We start from the raw sequence: 13,626 nt of genomic DNA on the forward strand, positions 1-13,626 counted from the left end.
TCCTACCGTTGTTATCAGTAACGGTCCATTCACACCTTGTCATCCTTTGCAATAATTGTTTGAGCCCATGCATAATTTTTACCTAGAGTTAGACTAGAACCACTGAGCATTCCTGACCAGAAGCATATAATGGTCAGACACACTGTACTTTAGGAACATCAGTTTAGCAGCGATGCAGCTTGGGCAAGGCCAGAGGCAAGGACACCAATTAGGAGGCAATCCGGTAACATAGGGAGAGGGCATGAGGACCTGAACTAGGGTGATGGCCATGGGAATATTTGTATCTCATATAACTATAGCATTTGCTATGATACATTATATATATATATACACATATATATTATATAATAGCATGTATTGAACTACATGCTGATTGATTTAATGAAGAACACGACAGATCTGAGAGAGGGTTGAGGGTTAGAACTAGCGATTTTTGACAACTGTTTGACTGTAGGGATGAGGGAATGGGAAGAAGCTAGTCTAATGGAGTGAAGATATTTACTATGTTACTGTTATTTTAGGAAACTTTGATTTCTCAAGTATAGGTGTTCCTTCTGGTCAACAAAGGAATTGCAACCCTTCCATAATTTATTTAGATGTCTTCAGGAGTTTCCGTGGCTCCCAAGTTCGTCATCCTAAAATTAATCTGATCATGAGTTGCTTTCATTTAGCTAATTGGGTACTAGAATGACGTACACACTTTTGTTAATGTAGCCTAAAATTATATTCCCTTTTATTTTGATTGACTATGCAATGTTGCTGGTTCATTGATCTCTAAAGTTCACTAAAACACAGAGACCATTTCTCTAGGAACTGTGTGTAGATTCATCTCCCTCAGCATGCACTTGTACTTTTGTTTTTTAACCTAAATTCAGCACCTTATGTCTGTGTGTTTTATTTTATCTTATGGTTCCAGTCTGTTGAGATCTTTTGTGTTCCCAGTTCTGTCATGCAGGAGATTATCTGTCCCAGTTTTGTTTCACTATATATTTGATAAAATTCTTCATCTGAACTGTCAGTAAATTTTTTTTAACAGAACAGGGTCAAGGATAGAGTATCGAGTGGACAGAGCGGGTAGATATTTCCCTACAAATTGATATCATTATTTTAATCACCACCCCTGAATGTTCAGCCAGTTTTGAATTCACTTCATTGTATTATCAGGTCGCTAGGTGGCGCAGTGGATTGAGTCCTGAGTCTGGAGTCAGGAAGAATCATCTTCCTGAGTCCAAATGTTAGACACTTAGTAACTGTGTGACCCTGGGCAAGTCACTGAACCCTGTTGGCTTTAGTTTCCTCATCTGTAAAATGAGGTGAAGAAATGGCAAGCCACTCTAGTATCTCTTCTAAGAATATCCCACAGGGGGCCATGAAGAACAATTGTAAAATTATCATTTATTTTCCCTACTTATCCACCTTATCCACAAAGATCTCTCTAAAAGACAGAATCCACTATTTCCAAATCTCAAATAAATTGTAGGCATGTCTTTGACATCTTGAACCCACCATGTTTAGTATATAGACTAAATTTGTTACTATAGCATGAGGGAATAATATCTGTGACCATTTCAAGATGTAGCACTAGGCTCTAACTAAAAAATATGCCTTAGATATGTAGATAACACCTACTTCTTAAAATTATGGAAACTCTTTCATGTGTCCATGAAAATGCAGTTCAAGCACAAGTGGGTTCAGGTTGTCAAATAGATTCTTTAATGATACATAGATCATAGATAGTTCTAAATGCTGCTGACAAGTCAGAAGACTAGTAGAAACTGTAAAGATTTTCTAGAGATTGAAAAACAAATGAGAAAAAGGCTTGTTTCAGTTTGGGTTCAGTGCTTAAATTAAAGTTATGTTCTTAGGTTATACAACTTCACATTTCACCATTATGATGACAAACAAGCAAATGACCAGAAAGCAGGAGGTGTTATGGCATTGTGGATGAGCACTGGACCTATTTTGTCATCCCGGGCACGTGTCTTAGCTGCTTTGAGCCTCAGTTACCTTATCTGTAAAATGGCGAGCGAGTGACAACACTTATTTTATAGATCATCTTTGTAAAATATCTCCAAAGTGTTATATGAATGTGAGCTATTTTTTCCCACAAGAGAGCAAATTTTAGGGCCCATTCTAGGCAGTTCCTATTCGTTCCTTTGTCACAAACCATCTCTTTCTACAGTTATGTCTTTGGCTTTTCACAATAACTTATTCACAGTGGGAACCCTGAGTCATCAAGAAAAAAGGTCACTTAAATTCAGCATCCTCCATTTAAGAAGACAGCAAAGTATATCAAAACTTCCCCTGATTGTACTAGCTGGTCCACCTGTTTCTCTTGCTCCTTTCACTGCCAGACTTTCTGAAAAAGTTGTTTGTACCTGGGACTCCCCTGAGGCCCTTCGAGTCTGGCTTCCCCACCGTTGACCATGGGGACCTCATTGGACCTTCTTGTCTTCCCACCCTCTCTGTGCCGCTGCCCCTCCCACTTCCTCCTCAGTGTGTGTCTGAGCAGTGTGTAGTCAGCTGTCCTGATCGCTTGCCTTCTCTATCTGCCCCTGGTGACTGATTTACTTAGATGCTTCACCATACTTCTCACTATGGGCTCTTGGCTGTCCTTCCGGGAAAATAGCTTCTTATTAGACAAAGTCTCTGGACCTGCCTTGCTCCACCTTTTCCCCTGCCATGTTCTTTTGAAGTCAGATAGGTGAAAGCTTCTAGAGCCATGCAGTCCTGAGGTCCATTCCACTGAAGCTCAGTAGTGACAACTATGAGATCAGATTTCCTTCCTTGAACTAGCAGATAGCTAGACTTTACTTTTCTGTTTTTCTGGGTGGGAGTATTAGGAGAAACTTATCAGAGGAAGCTATGCAGAATGACCACCCACTTAGGGTTTCAGGCTCTTTACAAACCACAAATGCAACCCAAGTCAGCGAGGGAAGAGAAGAGGTCAAGATTTCTATAATGGCTACTCTGTGCTAACCACTTTACAAATATTATCTCATTGGAGGCTCACAACAACCCTCTGAGATGGATACTGCCATTATCCCCATTTCACAGTTAAGAAAATTGAGGCAAACAGATGAAATAACTTTTGTTACACAACTAGTAGTATCTGAGGTCAAATTTGAATTCAAGGCTTCCCAATTCCAGACCCAGTGTTCTATACATTGTACCACCTAGTGGCAGCTAGAAGTAAACGTTCTTAACACTCCGTTAGGAGACTCTTAATCTACCTTTAACCTGTATTTATTTCTATCTTTTGAGACTCTTCCTAGCCTTCAAGGCCCATCTCAGTTGCTACCACTCCCTTGAAGCCCTCTCTAATCCCCCCAGATGTAATTCGTTTCTCCTTCATTAGAACCATGTTATACCTCTCCTGGATCAATCATACTTTAATTTGTATCTGGGTTTGTTGTTGTTTTTTTCTTTCTTCAAAGTCTTTATCTTCCTCATTTGAGTGTAAACTACTTGAAATCCAAAGCTCTCACATCTTGTTCATCTTTATATCCCCAACAGCACCCAACACGATGCTTTGCATATGTAGTAGGCATTTAATAAATTGTTAAATTTAATTAAAATGATTCAAATTTGTTTAATTCAGACACTTATAAAGATATCTGATGTGAAAAATGTGGTAGAACATATCTCTGATCTGTGCTGCCAGGGAGATTGAGGCTTGCAGATATCCTGGGTATTCCCAACTGCAATGAGATAAGCTGATCAGGTGTCTGAATGTTATGAACCCCAGGGTCTGGGAAGCTACCATATTGTCTGAGGAGGGCCAAACTGAACCAGGTTGGAAATAGAAGAAGTCTCCAGCTCCTGTGCCAATTAGAGTAAGACTGGACTCATAAATAGCGCCTGTGCATCTGTCCTAGGAGAGATAGGAAACCTGCTCTTCAGAAAGAAGAAGGAAATGTCTGCTTCAATAAGATTTAGAATCTAGCATATTATGTCAACGTTTAGCCATAAATCATTTTAATAGTAATCAACCTGTAATTGTATTTTGAGTTGTTTTTGATCACCCATTTTCACTTTTTTTAATAGCTTCAAGAATTTGAAGCTGCAATTAAGCAAAGAGATGGCATCATAACCCAACTTACGGCTACCCTGCAGCAGGCAAGAAGAGAAAAAGATGAAACTATGAGAGAATTTTTAGAAGTGACAGAACAAAGTCAGAAGTTGCAAATACAGTTCCATCATGTAAGTCTGATTGATGGTAAATTTTCATTATTTGATAATAGTATAATTTATTTCTGGCAACTTTTGTGTCTTTCAGGATAAATATTATGTTCACCTAATATTTGTTTATTATGGATTATTATATAAGGAAAATAATGGGTGCCAGTTAATCTCATTAACCAAACATCAGTTTATATTTCCCTTTTATTGGGTTTTCTGCTTTCTCCTTTTGTTTTCCATTTCAAGAATTACAGATGATAGAAAGTTCCATGATTTACATTACCATTGTTTACTAATGGCTTCTATGTCTGAGATTGAGCTTTGTCCTCAAAATAGTAGGAGAGCTAAATAATTTTCTAAGCAATAATAATAATAATAATAATAATAATTCCTTAGAACAAAAAATTCTTTGAGCAAATAATAAGGCTCATGGTTATTCTTTCTCTCCCCCTCACAAAACTCCTTTACCATTCATTTGTAGTTTGTAATGTGTGTGCGTGTGTGTGTGTGTGTATAGAAGCAGAAGTGATCAAAAATCTGCAGATAAAGTGGTAATAAGCAGAGGTAGAATTAATAACCAGATGGGTGTCTCTTTCTTTTCATGACGATTGTTTCCTTCATAGCTGATGAATTAAGCATGATATTAACTGCAAAAAAAAAAATCTGTAAAAATCAAATTTCAGGCTTGAAATTTACCTTTCATCATGCTACCTCTTTTTTCAGTGGACTTTATTGAACACATTTTCATAAGCAAGGCCAGGGCTTTCTCCTCCAGGTTCATTTTGAGGATACCTCTTACAGGGTCACCCAGAAACTTTGTGGAAGAAGGAGAAACTGACCGTGTGAACCTTGGCCTGCAACAGGGATTCTTAACTTGGGGTCCAGGAGCTTCATTTTTTAGTGTTTTGGTAACCACATTCCAATGTAACTACTTTCTTTTGTCATCCTTTTTTTTTTAATTTTATACTTTTAAAGACATTATTTTGAGAGGGGAAAGCCGAGATGGCAGAATAACAGAACAAGTATGACACAATTCCTCCAACACAGACTTTCCTCAAAGATTTGGAAAATGCACCAAGTCAATTCCTGATCAGGAAATTTAGAAACAAAATTACAGCAAGGCTTTTTTTTTTCTTTTCTAATTAAGATTAGTATAGGGAGTCAAAGAGTTCTCTGGATATTGGGGACAGGACCTGTCCAGACATATGGCTACATGCCAGAAATGAAGAAGGACTGAGGCTGTGTCCCGGAGCAAGAAAGGGACCCAGCCTTGTTCAGGAACAGGTGCCCAGTGACAGACCTGCCCCAGACCCAAGGTGAACTCAGGAGGGCACCTATGCCTAGGGGTGGCATCCCAGGGTAAGGAAAAGTGGTGGACCTTAGGCTGTGTCCTGAGTGAGGAGCAAGTCCAGGACTCTGACCAAGAAGCAGAGCAGGGTCTCTGTTCTAGCCACCAGCCTAGTTTGAAGCCTCCAGTGAAATAATGAAGATGGGAATCCCAGACAAAAGGGGACCTTGCATTTTGGTCACACAGAACCAATGACAGTGTCTGAGTCCAGCCACAGTCTACTGGAGCTTCCAATGAAGAACAAGCCAACGCTAGTGTTTGCATTCCCAGACCAGAGCCAGAAACTTGCAGAGCTCAGACCAGGAGGGCAATAATCAGACATGGCCCCAGATCACATTGCTTTAGGAGCATTAAGAGGTTTCAGGTGTCCAAGCTGAGTGGTCCTTGAGGTCTTGGAATTGTATAACAACACTCAGCCCTCCAGGAAAGCATCAGAAGGATCCAAGACAACAAAATCTCAGTTCAGACATTTCTCCCAGAAATGCACAGAGCCCAGTCCTAACATCAAGTCCAAAGTCAGGAAGGAGGCTGGAAAAATGAGCAAACTAAAAAAAGTCACCATAAAGAGGTATTATCATGGCAGAAACACTCAGGACACAAACTCAGAAGAGACTGGCTCCAAAATGTCTACAAACAGAGCCTCAGATATAAACGTAGCTTGCACAGAAGTTTAACCAGAATTCCTGGGAGAAGGGAAACAAGAGTGTTAGAAAGAACTCAAAATAATTTTAGAAACCAAATGAGAGACTTAGAGGAGAAAAATTGAGGAAAAAAATGGGAGCTGTGGGAAAAAAAATTTGGAAAGTTTATTAATGTCATGGAACAAGAGGTACAAAACCTTACCAAGAAAAAACTCCCTAGAAGCTGGGAGAAGCAGTGGATAGAGTGCCAAGACTGAAGTCAGGAAGACCTGGGTTCAAGTGCAGCCTCAGGTACTCACTAGCTTACTAGTGACTCAGGGCAAGTCATTTAACTCTGTTAGCCTCCATCTCCTCATGTGTCAGATGTATGTGATACTAGTACCTACCTCCCAAAATTGTTGTGAGGATAAAATGAAATAATGATCGTCAAGAGCTTAGCACAGTACGTAAGTGCTCATAGTGAGCACTATATAGATATTAGCTATTATTATTAAAATTAGAATTGATCAAATAGAAACTAATGTCCATAAGACAAGAAGTGTTAAAGTAAAAAAAAAAAAATTAAAGAAAATATAACGTATCTCATAGCAAAAACAGCTTATGTGAGAAACAGATTGAAGAGAAAAAAGTATGTAAGAACCACTGAACTACCTGAAAGTAAATGACCAAAAAAGAGCTTAGATACGTTTCAAGAAATTGTAAAGGAAAACTTTTCCAGATATCTTAAAACCAGAAGGCAAAATAGAAATAGAAAGAATCAGCTGATCACCTCCTGAAAGAAACTCTAAAACAAAAACTCCCCGGAATATTGTAGCCAAAATCCAGAGTTTCAGGGTCAAAGAAAAAACACTACAAGCAGACAGCAAAGAAGAATTCAAGTACCAAGGAGCCATAGTTAGAATAACACAAAATTTCCCAGGCACCACTTCAAAGGAACCTTGGAATAGAATGTTCCAGAAGGCAAAGAATCTAGGGGCTTAGAGCTAAGAATAACTCAGCCACTACAAGGAGAAAAATGGCTTTGTAATGAAATGGAAATCTTCCAAACATACCTAGTAGAAAGATCAGAGCTCAGTTAAAGAAACTCAGGACTTGAGAGAAACACAAAAATGTAAACGTGATTATACTCTTTGACCTAGCAATATCACTGTGAGGTCTGTTTCCCAAGGTGATAAGGGGAAAAGGAAAAGAACCTAAATGTTCTAAAATATTTATAGCAGTTCTCTTTATGATGGCAGAGACCTGGAAATTGAGAGGATGTCCATCAATTGAGGAATGGCCAAACTAGTGTTGATGTATGACTGCGATGGAATACTACTTTGCAGTAAGAATTATAAGCAGGTTGATTTTAGAAAAACATGGAAATACTTGCATGAAATAATGAAAAGTAAAATGAACAAAACCAAGAAAACATTATATATAGTAACAGCAATGTTGTTCGAAGAAGAATTGTCAACAACTAAGTTATTATGAGTATTATTATGAGTATTAAACACTCAAATCAACCATAAAAGACCTATGAAGGAAGATGCTGTCCACGTCCAGCAAAAGAACTGATAAATAGAAGTATGCATAGAATGGTTCTACATCTCTTTGTAAATCTGTGTCAAATGATGGCCTTTTAGTTCAGGGTGGAGAAAGGAGGGAGGGAGACAGTTTGGAACTTAACATGTAACACAAAAATATTAAATTTACATTTAAAATGTAAAGTAAAAAAACAGATGAATCAAAGAACAAATCGTAGAAAAACATCAGCAATTTCATTGAAGACAAGAACAATAATGAGACAACACGTCAAAAGTTTTGGAATATAACTAAGATCTTACAGAGAAATTCATATCTCTAAACACTTTGTCAGTAAAAGAAAGAGTAAGTCAACTAATAGAAACTCTGAAAATCAAAGAAGAGACTAACAAAATTAAAAAAAAGAAATCATTGAATTAATAAATAAAACTAGAAGCTGTTATTAAAAAAAATAAAGTAAATCAGTAGCTAACTTGATTTTTAAAAGACAAAGAAGAAAACCAAATTAGCAGTATCAAAAAAAAAGTTGTAAAGATGAATCTACTACCAATGAGGAAGAAATAATAAATTATTGGGAACTGTTTTGCCCAGTTATATACCAAAAAATGGCAGGATAAATGAAGTCAAACAATATTTTCAAAAATATAAAATGCTCAGATTAACAGATTAAAATGCTACCAAATAGAAGACAATCCAACATTAGAAAAAGAAATTGAAGAAGCCATAAATGATTTCCAAAGAAAAATACCCCAATATCAGTTAGATTTACAAATGAGTTCTTTCAAACATTTTACAATTAATTCTACTACCACAAAAACTGGAAAAGTTGGAAAAGAAGAGATCACAAGAAATTCCTTATATGTATAAACACGATCATGATACATAAACCAAAGAGAGGCAGAACAGAGAAAAAAAATTGGACCAGTATCACTAATGAATACTGATGCACAAAAAAGGATTTTTTAAAATAAAATGTCAGCAAGGAAACTACAACATATCGCAAAGACTACAAACTCTGACAAAGCTGGATTTATACCAGGAATGTAGGGCTGATTCAGTATAAGGAAAGCTATAAATATAATAGATCACATTAATTTTTTAAAATTATATCAATAGATGCAAGAAAATCTTTTGACATACTGCCACACTCATGTGTATTTAAAAAAAAAAACAAAACTCTTGAAAACATAGGAATTGAATCTTTCATTTAATAGTGTAAGTCAAATCAAGAGCCAGCGTATCTGTAATGTGAATAAACTAGAGGACTTTGTTCTAGTTTAAGACCCAGGATGAAGCAAGTAGGTTCATCATCACTACTGCTGTTTAATATAATACTCAGCCTGCTAGCTATAGCCAGAAGAGAAGAAAGAAAGCTCAGAGGACGAGCACAGGCAAAGAGGAGGCGACTAGCATTTCTGCAGATAGGACTTAGGTAACTGTTTACTTAGACAGGCAGCTGAAAAATAATTGAAACAATTAACTTCAGCACAATTTTAGGATATAGAACAAACCCACGTAAAACATCAGGGTTTCTGTATATAGTTCTAAAATAATTCAGCAGTAAAATAACTACAAACAGTATTACATACCCGTCAAAGCAAAAACAAGAACTACATGAGAACAACTGCAGTGTAAGATATCTTTAGACAGATAAAGACATCTGAGTAATTAGATAAATATTAACTGGACGTGGGCTAAGCTGAGCCAAAACAATAATGACTACGCTACCCAAGTTCTAATTTACCTTTTCAGTGCCGTACCAACCAAACTACCAAAGGATTACTTTATATAGCTAGGAAAAAACATACGTCAAGAGGACCTAACGATCAAGAATATCAGGAGAATTAATGAGAAAAAAAAAGTGGGAAGAAAAAGGGCCTAGCAGTACTAGATCTCACACTAACCTACCACAAAACAGTAGTCATCAGAACGTTTTAATACTGAGTAAGAAATGGAGAGGTTGATCAGTCAAACACAATATATAGGGGCAAATGAGTGTAGTGTTAGATAAACGAAAATATCCCAGAATTCACAAACAAAAACTTGAGAAAACTATAAAGCAGTCTAACCGAAACTAGTTATAGACTAATATCTCTCATCCTATAATAAGACAAACTCCAAATAAAGACGTAATTCAGAGAGAAGGGTGACATAAACAGGTTAGAGGAGCAAAGAAGAAATTACCTGTCAAAGTAAGAGCGTTTCCCAAAGTGATAGTCAGAGGAAATGAATGGGCACTTTTGTAAAGGAAGAAATCCAAGTTTCCTATGACTGTATGAGAAAAAGTGCTGTAAATCAATAATTAGAGAAATGCAAATTAAAACAACTCAAAGGTACCACCTTATGCCTATCAGATTGGTAAAGTTGACAGAAAAAGAAATGACAAAGCTAGAGGGTCTGTGGGAAAAAAGTATATAATATGCTGTTAACTCTGCATTACTACGAACTGGTCCAGCCATTCTAGAAAGCAATTTGGAGCTATATACAAAGAGCTAACTAAGCCGTATTTATTCTGATCCATTGATACCGCTACTAGGTCTGTCCTCCCATAGAGAGCAAAGAAAGAGGAAAAGGGCACATATGTACAGTATTTTGGGATTATTGCAATAAAGAATGGAAACTGAAAAGGTGCCTATCACTTGGGGAATGACTGAAGAAATGATATATGTATGTGATCTAATGCTGTTGTGCTATAAGAAACTCATGGTGCATGTTGAGATGTTTGTGTGTGTGTTGTGTGTGTATTTTTTTATATGACCAATGTGGGTATTTGTTTTAATTACAATATTTGTAATAGAGGTTTTGTTTTGTATCATTTTCTTATTGGAGGTCAGTGGGAGGGAGAGGAGATATTTATGAAAATAAAATTGAGTTAAATTAAAAAGTTATTTTGAGAAGGGATTCGTGGCACAAAAAAAGATTAAACTCCCTCCAGCCCCCACAACTCCCTAGTTAACTACTTAATCTGTGAGCTTTCTTGTAATAAGGACATGAGAACTATAGAGAGGGTTATGATGAGATTTCAGTAGCTATATAATATGTAAACATATATAGAAAAAGTTCGTCAAGGTATATACTTTGCATTTGCCTAGAAGGAGACTGAGAGTATCCTTATATATTTTGGTCCGATTACTCTTGACCATGACATTTTTCTGTAATCATATAAATTGTATTTCTTCCATTGTATTTTATACCATTAGTTGCATTTTCCTCCATTTCTGTTTTCACATCACTAACTGGAAAAGAGGAATTAACTTTTCTAGCTCTACCATAATTTTGACTTTTCAGAATTTCTGTGTTCTGTTTTCATAACAAAATGAACCGACTCCTTCTTTCCCTATGTGTTAGTGCCCTCCTGTACCATAAACAAAAATTTACCATGTATTTATTTTGTGTATGTCTTATGTGCATTTATATATGTGTATATCATCTCCTCCAATCGAATGTGTGTGTGTTCGTCCTTTGTTGCCGAAGAAGACCACGACATCAGAGAAATGATGATGTGACTGCCACTTGACTTTGTTTTGAGTGAGTGAGGACTGTACAGGTCACCAGCCTCACTTCTCCTCCAGAGCCATCTGAATCCAGTGACCAGGTATTCATCAGGATGACTGGAGATGGCTCAGGATGAGGCAATTTATAAATTCCCTGAAGACATGAATTGTTTCATTTTTATTTCTGTACCCCTAGCCCCTAGCATAATGCCTGGTAAGCTCATGATAAATGTATGTAGAGCGATTGAGAGGCTTTTTTCTAGTCTCAGCGTAGCCATCTTACTTTATTTCCACTAATTCGTGCACAGATTGCTAAACTGAAGGGGACATAAAATTACTATTTTATAAGCCTTTCTAGTTGATCAAATATGAGACAACACAGCTCTTATTAACATCTGTCCAAACAAAGTCTATACTTTCCCTCCAAAATCTGACCTAGGTTAAACTAGTGGGAACTATCATGGCATTAAATTTCAGGTTATATCCATAAGGTTTTTTCCCTTTCAAAGAAATTTCATTTTAGGAGTGCTGCCTCCTTTATGAGGGTGGTCTTTCTAACTGGACCGATATATTCTGTTTAGGGGTCCCCTAGGCAAATGCCAAACTTGCTATATTTTTTCTACATATGTTTATATACTTTTATTGAATAGGTATTGAAATCTCATCATGAAACTCTCTGTAGCTCTCATTATTACAAGATCGCTTACAGCTTTAAAGTAGTCAGCTAGTAGTTAACTGGGGGCTGGAGGGATTTTAGACCTACTTGAGACCTTTTTGATGGGATCAGACCAGATCTGTCTTTTACCAAATGTTGCTCCCAGTTGAATGGTTTCATAGCGAATTTCCAGTTTCTAACTCATGATGGTAATATAACTTTTGTGGAAGGGTGCTTCTTTTTCTGTTAAACAATTTATACCCTATTAAGAGATTCTTATACTTGTCAAGATGGGAATTTTTCAGAACTTTATTTAGGAAGTGAGGTGGGGGTGGAGAGTGAGGTACCCTGGTATCAAAAAAAAAAAAAAAAGAAGAAGAAAGAATTCTCTTTTTCTTCCTTTTTTTGTGCCAGTATAGCTGCTAACATTTTTAATGTCTCATTTTTTTTGCCTTTTTTAATTTTAGTTACAGGCTAGTCAAAGTCTGAGAAATACTAATCACAGCAGCACAGCTGCAGATTTACTTCAAGCTAAACACCAAATTGTTTGGCAGCAGCAGCAGCTAGAACAACAACATCGTTTATTAGAAGATCATCAGAAGAAGAAAGAAGAATTCAAAATGCAGATTAATTTCTTGCAAGAGAAAATTGGAACTTATGAGATGGAGATGGTATGCTCTTTTTAGTGATAGTCTACCAAAAGATTTGTAACTTTGCAATTAATTTTATGTTGACTTTTTATCTCCCTTTGAACTAATTTAAGAAACTTTAGAAATAAACATTCTTGTCATCATTATTATTCAAATGACTCACAAAAGCTTTATAGTGAAGAAAAGGTCTTCTCATGGATAAAATGATAATTCATTTTGTAACTTTTTACAGCCCCATTATAATAACTCAAGTCTTGAGTTCTAAACCACAAATTAAACATTTATGTGGTGATGAGTTCCTGCTGCTAGGTCTTATGATTAAGGCCTTTGGAAAAACATAAATCCATGCTAATTAGGTGTTATAAGCAGATTACATTAAAGGGAAACTGACATTAATAATGTTTCTATGTAGACTCAGATTTCTGACCCTGTTAGTATTTTACCTAAGAAGATCCCTGTATTTTCAAGGCATATTGTGAAATTCTGAAAAAAATTCTCAAAGCAAAATTTTAATTCCCTTTTAAAAAAAATCAAATATCACTTATTTGCTGAAAAAAATCAAAACAAAACATTTATTAAAGACCTTTTTCATGCCAGGCACTGTGATAGGCACAAATAATATGAGAACAAAAACCAAACAATCCTTGTCATTAAGGAGATTACATTCTCTTTGGGGGAGAAATGTGAAAACTGATGAATACAAAATATGTCCAAAATAAAGAAAATACAGTTTCCAGAGGTAGGTGGAAGTCATCAAGACAAGGCTTGTTGAGGGCATCTCAATGGAGCTAAACTTGGAAAGAAGTCTGAAGCTACGTTGAATGGCTTTTAGCCATGGAGGGCAGCCTCTGCAAAGACACAGAGACAAAAGCTGGAATGTCAAGTATGGGGAATAGCAAGCAAGTCACTGAGCTAGAAGGTAGAGTGCGAGAAAGAGGTGGCAGAGGAGTCTAGAGGCATTAGAGAGCCGCTGGACCTTTGTGAACAGGGGAGGAACATGGTCAGAATTGTGTTTTAGGCATACGATTAGGGAGGAGACTGGAAGTAGGGAGACCAGTGAGGGAGACATTGAAATAGTCCTAGTGAGAGGTGAGGAAGGCCAAAACTGGGGTGGGTGTGGTGTGTAGAGGAG

At 36.8% G+C, this 13,626-nt stretch overlaps 1 protein-coding gene and 1 long non-coding RNA gene across 5 annotated transcripts in view; both read left to right on the plus strand.

Moving 5' to 3' along the window:
* The window catches only part of LOC140530919 (uncharacterized), a 949,813-nt gene that overhangs the window by 47,399 nt on the left and 888,788 nt on the right, over positions 1-13,626 (plus strand). The window lies entirely within an intron of this gene.
* Positions 1-13,626, plus strand: part of LOC140531014 (A-kinase anchor protein 9-like) — a 65,935-nt gene that overhangs the window by 31,994 nt on the left and 20,315 nt on the right. The window contains exons 7-8 of the mRNA XM_072650215.1: positions 4,048-4,203; positions 12,312-12,515. Coding sequence (XP_072506316.1) covers positions 4,048-4,203; positions 12,312-12,515 — 360 coding nt within the window. The remainder of the gene's footprint in view (positions 1-4,047; positions 4,204-12,311; positions 12,516-13,626) is intronic.

This window comes from Notamacropus eugenii, chromosome 3 (assembly GCF_028372415.1).
Source record: "Notamacropus eugenii isolate mMacEug1 chromosome 3, mMacEug1.pri_v2, whole genome shotgun sequence".
In the NCBI taxonomy this organism is placed as follows: Eukaryota; Metazoa; Chordata; class Mammalia; order Diprotodontia; family Macropodidae; genus Notamacropus; species Notamacropus eugenii.